The sequence below is a fragment of the Elaeis guineensis genome, chromosome 5, assembly GCF_000442705.2.
Source record: "Elaeis guineensis isolate ETL-2024a chromosome 5, EG11, whole genome shotgun sequence".
Classification (NCBI taxonomy): Eukaryota; Viridiplantae; Streptophyta; class Magnoliopsida; order Arecales; family Arecaceae; genus Elaeis; species Elaeis guineensis.
The window spans coordinates 116,128,870-116,144,738 of NC_025997.2; the positions used below are offsets into that span (position 1 = coordinate 116,128,870).

The window sequence follows — 15,869 nt, forward strand, 5'->3', positions numbered from 1 at the left end:
TTACCTTTTTTTAAGAATAGATTGCTAAGAGTGACTTACTTTTGCATAGTTGCAAGATGAGCAGCCACAGAGATAACCGGGATATTTTATAAATCCATGGACTTCTACCTAACAAGCAACCCAACACACGAGTAAAACAATAGCAAAATGAAGCATATGAAATCAAACCAATAAAGATTCAATCAGGTCTACATTATCCTTCTTATAGTTCACTAGAAGTCCTTCTAGCGATCTTGTGGACAACAAACCTTTGACATCAGTAAGGAGACTATTTGGAGTATATTTTGAAACCTTTGTTGACTCTTCGGAGTTTCAAAACTCCTTCCGCGTGCTCTCCGTGTTTGCATGTTTGTTCATGCCGTTCGGCCGTTCTGCGAGAAGATCGAGCGGCAACATTTCGTGCAGCCGTTTTGCGATCTCTCCGTGCGTGGGCGGCAATTCCGCATGCCGTTCTCGCACACAGAGCTTCCGCGGTCGTCTGCACCTATAAAAGGCACCTCTCCCCCCTTTCTTAGTTTTCAAACGAAAAAAAAAATATCGAGTCTTCTTATCTTCAAAAATTCTCTCCCATCTTCAAAAATTCTCTCTCCGCGCTCTCTTTCGTTTTCGTTCATTTTGTTAATTGGGCTGAGAACAAAGTTGATCGGCGTCCGTTCGAGATCGTGCCACCGACAGACGTTGGAGTGCTTGGCTTTCGGATTGTACCTTGGAGGAGGGTGTGTGGCTCAGATCTTCGCATGAGAAGGGGCCGGAATCTCCTTTAGGATAGTGGTTTATCCGCATCCTGAGCTAGGTTCTATTTATTTTATTTTTTTCATATCATATTTAATTATATCACACACATCACAGCAAAAAATTATTTTAATATATATATTTTTTTTATTGGCATCTAAATTACAAATAAGTTTTTTATAGCCTATTTTACCATTTTTTTCCATCTTAAGCTTACTCTTCAAGATAATTTTTTTAATTAGTTCATTTTCCTGTACTTTCAATTTTTCCTGTGGTTACATTGTATATATTATTTCATATATTTCCAATAACAGCCTAAAAGAGAATCCGAAAAAATATTTTTGTAGTGCATGCATATTTAATATAATTGTTTGTATATATTTAGGGCTTATGTAGTGTATGCATATTTAATATAATTATCTGTACTTATGTTCCTTGCATATTTATATATTGTTTTAAATTTTTAATTGATCAGCATTATTTTCTATAATTTTGTGTTATACAAATTAATTAAAGATCCCCTCAAAACTTGTATTGCTGCATGCTCAATCTTAATAAAACTTATTAAGTCCACTAGTTAAAAAAAAAAAGACTAATTAATAAATTTTTTTTAAATGCCAATTTTTCTCTCTAAACCTTACTTGGACCAAATGGCTACTTTTAGAGATAAAATCTTTAGTCTTAAACCCGACAAGTTTGATGGAACCAACTTTAGGAGGTGGCAAAGCCAAATAAAATTTTGGCTAACCACTTTAGAGCTCTGATCGATTATTGACCAATCCTCTGCCTCCTCTAGTTCAACCTCTCATGCCACCCCTAAAGAAGACTATCTTTGTAAGGGTAGAATTCTAAGTACCCTTTCTGATTCACTCTATGATGTTTATCTATCTACAAAGAGTGCAAAAAAATTATGAGATAATCTAGAGTCTGAGTATGGCCTGGATGATGCTGGTGTTGAGCGGGGCAACATCGCATCATTTCTTAGATATGTTATGGTAGATGATAAACCTATAAATGATCAACTCCACCAATTACAAGAATATCTTAGGAAGCTTCAAACTAATGAAACCTCTCTCTCTCTGAAGAATTTAAGGTCTTGAGTCTTCTTGATAAATTGCCTCCTTCTTGGGATGGCTTTGCTAAAGGTCAACTCCATAAGCAAGGAGAACTAAGCCTAACTCAATTTCTCAATTCAATTAGGATAGAAGACCAACATAAGTCTAAAACACAGCAAACCAGAGTCCCAAATGCTCAAGCTAACCTAACCCTTACCAAATCCAAATCAAAACCTATTTTTCAACCAAACCAACAATACCAGTCAAACCATCCTAACTGACCCGACTCAAATAAATTCAAGTGTAAGGATAAAAAATTTAAGGCCAATAACACTAGATCCATCAAGCCTGTCCAAGGTCCAAGTAATAAGTTCTGCTTTGTATGCAAAAGGATCAATCATCTGACGAGAGACTGTTATCACCGAAAGAGGGAGCCCTTTCGCAAACCTTCTGGTTCCTCGGGACCTCAAGCTCATGTAGTTGAAGGTCCAGAAGATACCACCTTTAGGTCAGTAAGCTTTTAATCCTGAAGTTAATTTTACTTCCTCTAACCTTGATTGGTGGTTGGATTCAGAAGCTAATGTTCACATTTATTTTGACCACTTCTGATTCACTACTATTCAGGACTCAAGCAGAGGAGGTGTAATCCTTGGGAACAATACAGCTACCAGATCAAAGGACAAGGATGAATTAATTTGAAGATGACTTCTGAAAAAATTCTTATCCTGACGGATGTATTGTATGTTTCAAACCTTAGGAAGAATCTAGTCAGTGGGTCTCAGCTGGTCCAGAAAGGATATAAAATTATTCTTGATTGTAATAAATTTGTGATAACTAAGAATAATGCCTTCATAGGAAGAGGATATGTAAGTGAAGCCTTATTCAAATTAAACATAATAAATTATTTTATTAATAAAACTGAAAATCAAGTTTATTTTGTGAATAAATCTAATCAAAATTTATGGCATGATAGATTAGGTCATGTACACTTAAGGAAAATGAAACATATGATGGATTTAAAGCTAATTCCCAAATCAATTTTAGATACATCTAAGTGTGAAATATGTGCTGAATCTAAATAATCAAGAAAATCATTCAAATCAGTGGAAAGAAATTATTCGATCTTGAAATTGATACATAGTGATGTATGTGATTCTTCCAAAATTGTAACCCATGGTGGCAATAGGTATTTAGTAACCTTTATAGATGATTTTTTGAGATACTGCTATTGTTACCTAATTAAATCTAAAGATAAAACTTTCAATAAATTCAAAATTTATAAGAGTGAAGTAGAAAATCAACAAGAAAAGAAAATTAAGATTCTTAGGACTAATAGAGAAGGAGAGTATCCTTCAAATGACTTTTTCCTGTTCTGTCAAGAACATGAAATAATTCATGAAGTAACTGCTCCTTACTCTCCACAGTCTAATGGTATGGCTGAGCATAAAAATTATACCCTCTTGGATATGGTGAACGCTATGTTGATTAGCTCAGATATGCCTGAGAACTTGTGGGGGGAAGCTCTTCTGTCTTCTTGCTTCATCCTAAATAGAATCCCCGTTAAGGATAGTGGTAAGACCCCTTATGAATTTTGAAAAAGTAGAGCTCCTAACTTAAATTTTCTCAAAGTGTGGGGGTGTCTAGCTAAAATGAATATTCCTAAACCCAAAAAGAGAAAGCTAGGATCTAAAACTGTAGATGTTGTCTTTATTGGCTATGCCCAAAATAGTAATGCCTATAGGTTCTTAGTGATTAAATCAGATATTAGTGATATAAGTTATAATTCAATCCTAAAAGCTAGAGATGCTTCTTTCTTTAAAGACATATTTCTTTTTAAGACTAAAATTTTTAGATCCCTAGAATGTGAACCATCTTCTTTTAGATCTATGAAACTAGAACTTGAAGCTGAAACTGCATTAAAAAGAAGTAAGAGAATCAGAATTGAAAAGAATTTTAGAGAAGAATTCTTTACATATCTTGTAGAGGATGATCCTTGCACGTATGATAAAGCTATGTCATCATCAGATTCATCATATTGGAAGGAAGCTATAAATAGTAAAATTCAATCAATCATAAAGAATAAAACTTGGATTTTATCAGATTTACCTCCTGAAAATAAAGCAATAGAAACTAAATGGATTTTCAAAAAGAAATTAAGACCAGATGGAATAGTAGAAAGATATAAAACTAGGTCAGTAGCTAAAGGATACAGCCAAAAGAAAGACATAGATTATTTTGATACCTATGCTCCTGTAGCTAGGATAACCACCTTAAGAATCTTGATAGCATTAGCATCAATTCATAAATTAATGATTCATCAAATGGATGTAAAAACTGTATTCTTAAATGGAGAATTAGAAGAAGAAATCTATATAAACCAACCTCAAGGTTTTATAGTCAAAAGACAAGAACATAAGGTATGTAAATTAATTAAATCACTTTATGGATTAAAACAAGCTCCTAGACAATGGCATATTAAATTTGATGAAATTATCCTACGTAATAATTTTAGGATTAACGAACATGATAAATGTGTGTATTATAAAAGAAATAACTCAAATTTTATCATTTCATGCCTGTGTGTAGATGATATTCTATTATTTAGAATATCACTAAAAATAATACAAGAAACTAAAGATTATTTGTCAAATAATTTTGATATGAAAGGCTTAGGAGAAGCTGATATAATCTTAGGAATGAAACTTAAAAGAACAAATAATGAAATAGCAATAAACTTAACATATTCAATAGAAAAAATGTTTAAAAAGTTTGAATATTTTGATCTAAATCCTATCTCTACCCCATATGATCATAGTTCTTATTTAACTAAGAATTTAGGAGAACCTGTAAGACAATTAGAATATTCTCAGAGGATAAGGTCACTGTTATATGTAACAAATAGAACCCATCCTGATATAGCTTATGCAGTAGGTAGGCTAAGTCGGTATACTAGCAATCCTAGTGAAGAACATTGGAAAGTCCTAAAAAGAGTCTTTAGATATCTGAAGAAAACTCTAGATTTCTCTCTCTTATTCTTCGATTATCCAGAACTAGTAGAAGGATATAGTGATGCTAACTGAGTAACAGATAATTTAGATGTTAAGTCTACCACAAGTTATCTCTTCATGTTTGGAGGAGGTGCAGTATCTTGGGATTCATGTAAACAAACAATAATAACAAGAAGCACATTAGAATTTGAATTAACTACTTTTAACACCACTTGCACTGAAGTACAGTGGCTAAAAGATTTAATTAATGATATTGAAATTCTTCCATTCAAAATATTTGTAGTATCAATAAATTGTGATTGTAGAGCTCTAATAGATCTGTTAAATCAACAGACATCAAATAAAAAGATGAACAATCATATTCTGATCAGATACAACATTATGAGAAATAAAATGAAAAATGTGATATCACTTCAATTTATAAGATCAAAAAATAATCTATCTGATCTTTTAACTAAAGGTCTTTCAAAGGCTTTGGTGTTTGAGACATCGAGGGAGATGAGGCTTAAGCCCATATATTAGTCACCAGAGTGGACCCCTATCTTTATGTTTGGAGATCTTAGGGTCAAGGTTCAAAGGGTAACGATCTCTGAGGTGACATCTAAGAACATCGATTCTTGGAGTTTGTCTCTAATCCATCCCTATGATGTAGTGCTCTATGTGAAACGATTAGGTTGAGCATAGCTCTCAATAGATCCAAGACTGAAAGTTCAGCAATGTACGATTCCGTTATATATACCTTTGGAGGATCTACCTTAGTGAGAGTAGTCGTGAGACCGCGATTATGGGATTAGGACGAATCCCTAGTAACTCTCATGAAAATCAAGGCAAGCACATGGCCTAAATAATGCTACCCCGCAATTTGATCAGTTCGTCTTCATACTGTATGTATTTTATACTAAATATAAGTTCAAACTTAGAAGGTACTTGTACTAAGCACAGTAAAAGTCCAATAAAGTTTTTAATATTTGCTGAATTTAAATATTTTGTGAGTTTTGAAACTTGTGGGGGATTGTTGACTCTTCGAAGTTTCAAAACTCCTTCCACATGCTCTCTGCATTTGCGCGTTTGTTCACGCCGTTCGGCCGTTCTATGAGAAGATCGCGCGGCAACATTTTGTGCGGCCGTTTCGCGAACTCTCTACGTGCAGGAGGCAGTTTCGCATGCTGTTCTCGCACACAAAGCTTCCGCAGTCGTCTGCGCCTATAAAAGGCGTCCCCTTTCTCAGTTTTCAAACGAAAAAAAATACCAAGTATTCTTATCTTCAAAAATTCTCTCACATCTTCAAAAATTCTCTCTCTCCGTGCTCTTTCTTTTTCGTTCATTTTGTTGATTGGACTGAGGACGAAGGTGATCGACGTCCGTTCGAGATCATGCCACCAACGAGCGTTAGAGTGCTTGACTTCCGGATTGTACCTTGGAGGAGGGTGTACGGCTTAGATCTTTGCACGAAAAGAGGCCGGAATCTCCTTTAGGATAGTGATTTATCCGTCTCCCGAGCTAAGTTCTATTTATTTTATTTTTTTCACATCATATTTAATTGTATCACATACATCACAGAAAAAAATATTTTAATATATATATTTTTTTGATTGGCATCTAAATTACAAATAATTTTTTTTTAATCTATTTTATTATTTTTTTCTATCTTAAGCTTACTTTTTAAGATAATTTTTTTTAATTAGTTCATTTTTTTTGTACTTTCAATTTTTTTTATATATATTACTTCATATATTTCCAATAACAACCTTGGCACCCCTCTTTTTGGGAATGCAAGGCGAGAAACTTTTAGTTCTCGAATCACGCTTCTTCCTCTCCTTCCTTTCAGGGGTCTGCGCTGCAGAGCCCGTGACCTTAGAATGGGGCTTGGGATCTCCACTTCCGTCGGGTTCTTTTACCTCGAGGCCGCAAGATGGATCGGCAGCGTCACTGGGGATCAAGAACTTGGTCGGAATAGATTGGTCATCACCGCAGATATCCAAGACCAATCCAACATAAAATTCTACTCCTCGTTTCCTGTTGGGAGAAAGGCCATCTAGATCACGGCCATTGGAAAGCCCTTGGAAAGGCCTCTTCGATTCCATGTTTGAAGCATCACAGAGTGTAGAGAGGTCGTCACTTGTCGCCACCGTCAATGGTGGCTCTCAGCATTTGCTGCCCCTCCTTAAAACTATCAAGAAAATCCTAAGAAAGCATTTATAGCAGAACGCCATGGTGGAAAGAATTGGAAGCTGAGCTAAAAAGGAAAAGAGATGAAATCGAATAAAGAAACCATTCAAGAAATGAAATCCAATCGAGAAACCATGAATAATTTAAAGAAGAAATCATACTGAAATAGGGAAGAAAAATTAAAAAGAAGGAAATCCGATCGGCGCTGTCGAATTAGAACCAATCGCGATAACGAATAGAAAGATTTGGGAACAAAAGCAAATGAGGGTTTTGATTGTCATTTACTATCAGCATTCTTGAGCGATGATGGGGGTGTTCGGTTAAAGAACGCAGCCTGGGGAGAGGACCATGATTTATACGTAGCGGGGGAGGGCGAGAGAGGAAGAGAAGTTAGTGATCCGGCAACTGCTAGCTACGGAATGACGATTTCAAATATATTGGTGGGTCCCACTTAGTAACATAGCTCAGTGTTAAAGCGGCGGATCCGTAAGCGTGTCACGCCCCATCTACGAGATGTTTTTATATTGTTTTATTCTTAGAAATATTTTTTCTAATTTGGAATATTTCATCTGATTTTTTGCTTTTGGCATCTCATGGTGCATTAGTGTTTGGGCTTTTATTTTAGTTTGTTGAAGTAATTATAATTTTCAAATACAAGTTGCATTATGGCAATATTGACAAGAGGGATCCTCAGCATAATCATTGCCATCATTATGGGATCAGGGAGTAAGTCCTAACAATATGTACGTAAATTTTTTCCAAAATAATAATGGCTCTCAGAGATATTTATGTCTCCTAATTTATACTCTCATTGCTCCAATTCATAACTTTCTCTCTAAAATGATATTTGAGGAGACCTTTTGCCATGAGCAAGCGGTTTACCTTTTCTCCAAGCATTTAAAATCAATTCAGATATTCTCAAGCTATGGATTATTTTTGAATATTTGGCCCAAAAAAGCCTTAGCGAGTATGGAAAATCCATTATAGTGCTACATTTACAATAGGGGTAAATCTTGGTTGAACCAAATGCAATATTGATGTTTTGCCATCCTATTTGTACCATGTTTGGATTTTAATGCAACCTCTGATTTTTTGATGATAAGGGAGGCTGGGAAAGAAGCCACCGGGATTTTAATGCAACCTCATCTTTGTCCGACACTATCTGACTTCAGCCATGGATTTGGAGAGAAAAGAATAGAAGAAAATAATTATTTTTTAAGATCCAACTAAATAACAATGCAACATAAAGATAAAAGCTTGAGCCAGCTTTCTGGTGGATGAAGGACTAGGTTTTTATTTTTGTTGTGGATGATGTTATTAGGATTTATCTGCTCAATGATTTTAGATGTTCATAGAAAATTTTTAAGTTTCTTTGGGACTGGCGGTTTCTTTGTGGAAGTATGGGTAATCTTCTAATTGAACTCCTTATGGATCTGCTCCCACCGGATTCATGGAGCTAATATCCAAAAATAGATGCATCAAAAATTCCAAATCTTATATAATGAAAATGTTCTCCAAGCCATCGCAAAACAATTATGATAGGGTACTACAAGTTTAGTTTTCATGATTACCATCAAATCTAGAAACCATAAATATAAAGCTAAGCTATGTATATTTAGATTTTGGAGATTTAAAGGTAAAAATTTTGGATCGAAATTTGTCTAGTGGAGAGCTTGATAATTTAGTAAAAGCAAACTTTCACTAAAATGGTTGGTTATGAGAAGCACAATGATTAAATAATAGGAAACCTCATGAATGATGATAATCAATTATTTTAGATTGTAGTGAACACTGAGACAATTGCGAGGTAAACCTATAAAAAAAATAGAGAATCAGTTAGTAGACTATAATGTATAATGATGAAAGCCCATGAAGTATGGTTTGCCCAAAAGCTTGTATAATGCAACACAAGCACTTTATTCAAAATAATACAATATATTGAAATCTAAAAATAATTGTCAGAAAATATAAATATAAGGATATAAAAAAGAATAATCAAACTATTTCTGCAAAGATAGAGTGGTCAACTATGAAAACCATATCTGCCCTTAGGAGATTGGGTGGATCAAACTCCCCTAGGTAAATAGATGTGTGAGAAAAATTATTTGCAACCAGGCAAAAAACAAGTCAGTCGTTCTAAACGCATCCACTGGATCTCTTGGTGATGGTGCACCATCAAATGAACAAGAGCTCAATGCAATGGAATCAGAAGGCGCGTGAAGAATAATTTGTTGCGCAAGAAGAATGCAACTGACTGCACCTTCGTAAGTAACCATCCAGAAAAACTCAAAGATATTTCAAATTATTCACATGTATGTTGAGTGAATTTAATAAATAGATAATCCTACTCTTAAGATCAAGAAGCATAATTGGAAACAACAAATAACCAAAGCAATTTGAATCATATGCTTTTTAGCTCTAGCTAATGGAGTCCAAGAGAAGAGAAGAAGACTGTTTGGTTTGGCCATGCTAATATCAGAAAAGGCTACCAGCTCACCTCTTGAGCTCATGCACTTTAATCTATATTTAAAGAAAAACACAGAGCAGCACTCCACTCTATGAGATCCCAAGCACGTACACCTTGATCAGCTAGGCTTCATATCTTTAACATCCAACGAAGTCAGGTGGAAAGAGTCTGATATTCCGCATGTAAGGTTTCTCTGTTCAATCATAAAGTCCAACATGGAGAACAAGCCACACAGTTCGATAACAGGAGTTTAGAGTTATCTTTAATTCCTATATAGTCAAAATATGCATAGGAGAACAAGCCACGCAGTTTTTTTACCTCTGCATTATTTACTCAAGTTTAAAAGCAGATCCCAAATTATACCACAGCGGGAATTTTTGTGGCGAGAGTGCATAAAGTGCGAATTTTAATGGTAAACAAATGATCCTCTTCACGAGACATTATTATTTAAGCATCCTCATTTTGATATAATTGTTATTTCTTTGGAGAGTGTTCCATAATAAAACACTAAGATTATCAACCTCAATAACATGCTACAGTTAAAATAGAAAAATCAATCAACTATTGTACAAGCATTCAACAAAGCGTTATAAAGTCAACTGCTCATGTTAGTTACTCTTCTTCAAGAATGTACTGGTGTTCACTCCAAAACTTGGGCCCTACAATATCAATATGTGCTAGTACAACTTTATTCCGAGTTCTTTTGATAGAATTTCCACCCTTATCCTGCTTCACTGTTTCTTCCACCTAGAGTTTAAATATATACAGTTAGTGTGACATCACATATACAACCAACAGCACTAAGTGAAAGAAAGTTGATGGTACAATCTGCAAAATGAGCTCAGATGACATAAGCTTCACCAATAAAAAAATTTTATATGACAATATTGTAAACTAAGAAGCTAATTTCTACAAAGGTAACAGGGGTTGAAGATATAGCTGTCTAGTAAAAAGCTGGATAGGTTCAGATAGCACAGGTGCAGCAAAAGAACAGAAAAGCATGAGAAACCCCATTTGACGAAAACATTTACAAAACAAGAGCTAAAGTGTAGTATTGTCTTAATCATGGAGAAAGAAGTCTTTGATTCACTAGTGCAAGTTCTCTTGGTATGCAGTGTTACCTTATCTCTGTAAACACATGATCCTTTTCGGAACATAGCTGGCAGCTCATTGTAATTAATACCGAACTGTTGGAAAAGCAGCTCATTCTTATCTTTAGATTGTGTACCCTGTAGAATGAGAGTGACGTGGATAACCCCAATGGTCTTGAAAAATAATTTCCTAATTAAGCAGGTCATGATAAAATGAAGGAGCTAAGTCATGAAAATGTTAGTAGGAAATCAAGAAAGCAAATGATAAACAATACATGGAATAAGAATCTAAAGAAGAGAGATGGAATTGCTTTATAATAAGATGTTAGTCCCTAATCCCTATGCTAAACTTAGAGTATTAAATGAATGAAGAAGATGAATGGATGACCCTGTATGTCTTTCCAAAAATATAGACGAACAATCCCGTACTTCCACCTTAGAGAGTTATTCATATGGACTCTCAAAGGAACCTTTCAGGAACATTCAAAAGTTTCATTACCAGTAAAGAGTAAAGATATTGTATTCTTGGAACTTCAGCCAGCTATAAGAGATTCATGAGGAACCGCCCAAAAGTGGGACTTGCATATGGAGCATGCTGGCAGTATGCTGGTCATCAGCGTCAACCTGAAGGTTGAGATCAGAATTCAACCCTGACAATATTTATTAACACATCAGTAATGAAAAGCATATCTCAGAATGAGCAAACCACTGCTTCAGATTCCCTTCATTTGTGATGGCAAACACCTGTTTGGGCTAATTTAATAATCAAGTTAAACTAGAAAGCTATCTTGATTGATTTATGGAATATTCGCAGAATACACCCACCTCGACCATTCTGTTCAAGACTATATGAAATGGCTAATTAGGCAATATTTCAAAGTTCGATTATTTTCAGAACATAATGTGGTATACAATAAACATCACAACAACAGCTCTTTCCCACGTACTTGTAGTCAGCTTAATGAAGCCTGTATTTCTTAAAAATTTGGAGAAAGTTAATGATAGACTTGAGGGGTCTTTTGTTATAAGCATGCCAACTGGATCAGGGTCTAACAAGAAGTAGAGATCCCCAACCTTCTCTAGGATCAAAACATTTGAACCAAAAATGTGTCTCTAGAGGTTTCTTTAGAAGTTCAAGAGAAGTGACGTAAGGTGATATGCCTTCACCATGCTCTCACTGATGGTCAGTGGTGCTTACTGAAAGAAGATTAAAGCAAGCTACCTTTGTTGGGCTAAGGGGATTTGCTCTGGTTCTTACTCTGCTTCACATTTTCAATTAGCCAACAATATTTATCATTTTGGTGGAAAAACAAAAACTAACTTGAATTTGCAACTGTAATATTTAAGGAATTCATGCAAAAATATGATAAAGTAAAGTTGTGAGTTTAAAAAAAGTAACAACATGGTTATTCAAGAGTAAGATGAATTGTTAGGTTGAAACTCTCCAGCTCCAATGAGACTATGAACAGAAACATCAAACAAGTTCCATATATTAATATATTTTATAATATTAACATTGCGCAAACTCTTATCAGCAGAATTTAATAATGATGTTCTACAAATTTTCATCAAATGAGCACAAGAATGTTACCAAATTAGTCAAAAGAATATATAACAGAAGATAAAACTGTACGGAGCAAAATAAAGAAATTAAATTGCAAGGGTAACAAATAGAAACTAATTATATAATTCAAACAAAATAAGAAGTCTTTGAACAAAGAGAAAATATATTTGTGGTACCTTTAGAAACTCCTGTGCTTCTCTTTCAGTCTTCCCAGAATTAACTAAATTCCAAAAACAGGTATTGTATTGATTGTTAATGTGACCTACAAGAGGAGAAACGATGTCAAAATAACTTTTTTTTTTTTTTGTTATACATTACATTGCATTTTCAGATGTTTGTTTACAGTAGTAATACCATATTAAAGATTCTTCTAATTGGTAAAGCATGCCTTCCATGCATACATGCATATATGGATGCATGCATGTGCATTTGAAGTTCTTGGAATGAGGAAGCATTCAATTATGTGCCACTTACAGTCTACTTGCCTCCATGCAAGATAATCTTGGATGATCTTTCCTCTTGGATAACATATAACTCGCCCATCGAAAGAAGGTGGTGCTTTCAATTCTTTGTTGGGAAAAAACTCTTTCCACTTCATTACATAGAGAGAGGTGAAATATGATACACTGAGGGAAAGTATTTTGCTGCATTCCCATCAAACAAGAGCATTTCATCATTGTCACAGGACATTTTCAACTTTAGAGCCCTTGATCATCTATATCAATTATCCTTTTATAGCATAAATCTTTGAACGTTTAAGACTTGCATATTAAAGTGAAAGAGTAGAGAACCTTGCCCTTCTTTGGTAAAACTGAGTTGTCTCCTTCAAGACAAAGCTGCACAAAGAACATATCAAAGTAATAAGCTTCAGATGGTCAACGGAGAAAGTGATACAAAATATACATTGGCGGTATCAGGATATGCAGTCTTTTTTAAGTATCTATCCCTCTGTATTGTTGTAGTTCATTTCAAACAGCTAGCCAAATATCGCATGAGGGACATTTGTTATACAGTTCCTCCCAGAGGTCTGGCTCTGTGTTGGGGAAGGGACCTGACTTACCGATGCCTTTCTTACCGCACCACATAGGAAGGAGCATATTGGGATACGGAGAAGCAATGTGGAATGCTATGGCTCTCTTTGGAGAATTTTGCAATAAATAATTCAGGCTAGTGAATCAACTGATCAAGGAATTTTCAGATGCTTAATAAGAAAGATCATATACTGGCATGACAACGATTGCTTGTTGTTGTATAATTATGTGAGAGAATTTTTCAGATCAAGTAAAGGTCGTACCTATATTCATCACTGACACCGTAAGCAAATACTATGTCAGGAAAGTGCTCTAGCATAGACACTGCACATGAATTCATTAAATTCAAAGCATTCTTATCATTGGGCTTCTCAAATTCGTGGTCTGCAGAAAATCTATGAAAATTACATCAGTATTAGATACAGTACAAAAATGTAATAAAGGGAGATGGATGCATACGTATTAGAAGCCAACCAATTTAGCAGCACAGGCTTCATACATCCTACTCTACCTAATAAAAAAAACAAAAGAACTATTCTAAAAAAAGATTGCATATTGCAAGTATTGGATAATTTAAATGTGGGTTGGTATTGAACAGATTTAAGCTATTGTTAGCTCACCATGTCAAGCATATGATATTAAAGTTCATAGCAACACTAGCAAAGAGAAATCTGAATTTATAATGGGGTTCATTTCAGGTTTGATAGTGTTACTGCTAGTCTAACGCGGATAATTACATCTTAGATAAACAAAGCATACAGACAACAAAAAAGCGAAAGGTATATAGAAGGAAACCTTGCAAACTGAAATGAGAAATGGATCTAATAAATTCCTGCACAATCTTATCATGTTCTGATGAACCGACTCCATAAAAAATTACCATTGCAAGATTCCCAACAGAAGACTAAACAAAACTACATATATAGAAGCATACCTTACATAATAAATGATAAGCGGATTTATTAAAGTTCTATATTAACAACTTGACACTAGAAAAGAGTACCTTTGCCTGACTCCACAGAAAACTAACGAAAGCTACACAGAGAAGATCCACTGATGAACACTTATGAAGACACTTGTTAAGATAGGCTGACAGTATAAAGACATACGCTAAGATATCCTAATTTCTTTAAAAAAAAAGAAAAAGAAATAAAGCATATATGAACCAATACTTCACTAAAAAGTTTGTTTCTGAATAATGGTTAATTGAGCATATCGGTTTATCATCTCACAACTGGAGAATCGGACATTCAAAATCCACATCAAATCTTGTCAGAAATGCAGACCCACTGAACTACGGAGAATATACTACTGGCAGATATGCTTGAACCCTAACTGCAGTGAATATATGTCCATGGTTCAGCACTCTTTATATGCTTTTTACCAAACTTTCTTCCATAAATCACTAGCTGCAGGAATCTTTTAGAAGATACTGTGGTAACAGTTTCTTTAAAACAATATGTATCACCCAGAACTGTTTCAGACTTTAACTTTACCAGAGCAAAGTAATAACAGTTATATGCTAATTTGGACCATTTTGGACAAAATTAGTGGATCGTTACATTTTTATGCAAAGGCTTTCCACAAGTTTTTTCTCCACTTCATGAGAACAGCTGTGTACCGAGTTAGCATTCATGTAATAAAATCATCCGTGATGTCCATATTGTTCTTCTTTCCACAATCACACTTTGGAACAATCTCCAACACATCAAATTACAAAATGAAGATCTCACTGTACTCAAACTGGATTTAAAAACACAATTTAAAAAACCTTGAACTCCTAAATAGTTAATCTAATGATTCTCTACGTGAGAAAGGATTGAGTGCTCCCTGCTCACCGATGAAAATGGCATCCATCTATTCTAACAACAATCCAGTTGCAAGGCGGCAGCCTATCATCAGCTTCAAATTTCTTCACGTACTCATATTTGCTATTTGCCATTTCACAAAACAACACCTAAAAGACATCATTATCAAAACAAAATCTGAATATTAAGAACATACAATTATTCAAATATTATATCTTCCTAATACCGTAGTTTCTAAAAAGAAAGATTACGATAGACAACCAAGCAGAAATTCAAATACTAAAAACTTGCATATTTATGTCCATTTTAAATAAATGAACAAGTCTAGTGGCCAGGTGATTACGGAGTGACCGGGATTGATTAGAGAGAAAAAAGGAGCAGAGAGAGAAAAAAGAAAGGAAGGGATGGAGAAGCGATAGGGATAGACCTCCGTGAGATAGAAGAGAAGAGGAGAGACCAGAGGATTGACTCATACCTGGCCGTGGAGACGATGGCGTGGTGAAGAGCTGCAGGAATGGTAGCAGTGGGGACACAGAGAGAGGGAAAGAGGCTCAGAGAGAAAGAGGACCGACCTAGGGATGGCAACGGGTAGGGTACCCGCAAAATTTGCTCTACCCCGTATCCGAACCCGTTTATAGTCTTACTACCCGAACCCATCCCAAACCTGTCCCATTTAACCAAAAATTTCAAACCTGTCCCATTTCAAATTGGTATACCCCTCGTGAACCTGAAACAGAGAATGAAATGAAATGAAAAAAAAAAAAAACAGAATATATATATATATATTACCAATCTACATGGGAAAGGGTCTTATCTTTGAATTTTCTTTCTTATTTTTATTGATTTTTTATTAAAATTTTTTCTCTATTTTTTCTATCCCTGAGAGTCTCAGTTCCATGGGAGGCTTGGAGCAGCTGGCAAATAAAAAAGCTTAAACGTGCTGG

The 15,869-nt window shown here is 34.9% G+C and overlaps 1 protein-coding gene across 5 annotated transcripts; it reads right to left on the reverse strand.

Annotated features, from left to right (window-relative positions):
- Positions 1-9,835: 9,835 nt before the first annotated feature.
- On the reverse strand, positions 9,836-15,540 carry LOC105045590 (tRNA(His) guanylyltransferase 2). Of its 5 annotated transcripts, XR_012141592.1 has the most exons (9): positions 15,401-15,540; positions 14,956-15,074; positions 13,381-13,512; positions 12,878-12,922; positions 12,561-12,730; positions 12,263-12,348; positions 11,022-11,172; positions 10,553-10,660; positions 10,148-10,178 (listed from the first exon to the last, which is right to left on the reverse strand). XR_012141592.1 is itself a non-coding variant. In XM_010923942.4 (8 exons), exons 2-8 carry the CDS (start codon positions 14,972-14,974, stop codon positions 10,044-10,046), a joined length of 684 nt encoding a protein of 227 aa, XP_010922244.1. In that variant the 5' UTR covers positions 14,975-15,074; positions 15,401-15,540; the 3' UTR covers positions 9,836-10,043. The 5 variants fall into 5 exon arrangements, 3 of the variants coding, with proteins under 3 accessions (XP_010922244.1, XP_010922243.1, XP_073114273.1); XM_010923942.4 differs by lacking the exon at positions 11,022-11,172 and having other exon boundaries at positions 9,836-10,178; positions 13,381-13,501; XM_010923941.4 differs by lacking the exon at positions 11,022-11,172 and having other exon boundaries at positions 9,836-10,178.
- Between the last annotated feature and the right edge of the window lie 329 nt (positions 15,541-15,869).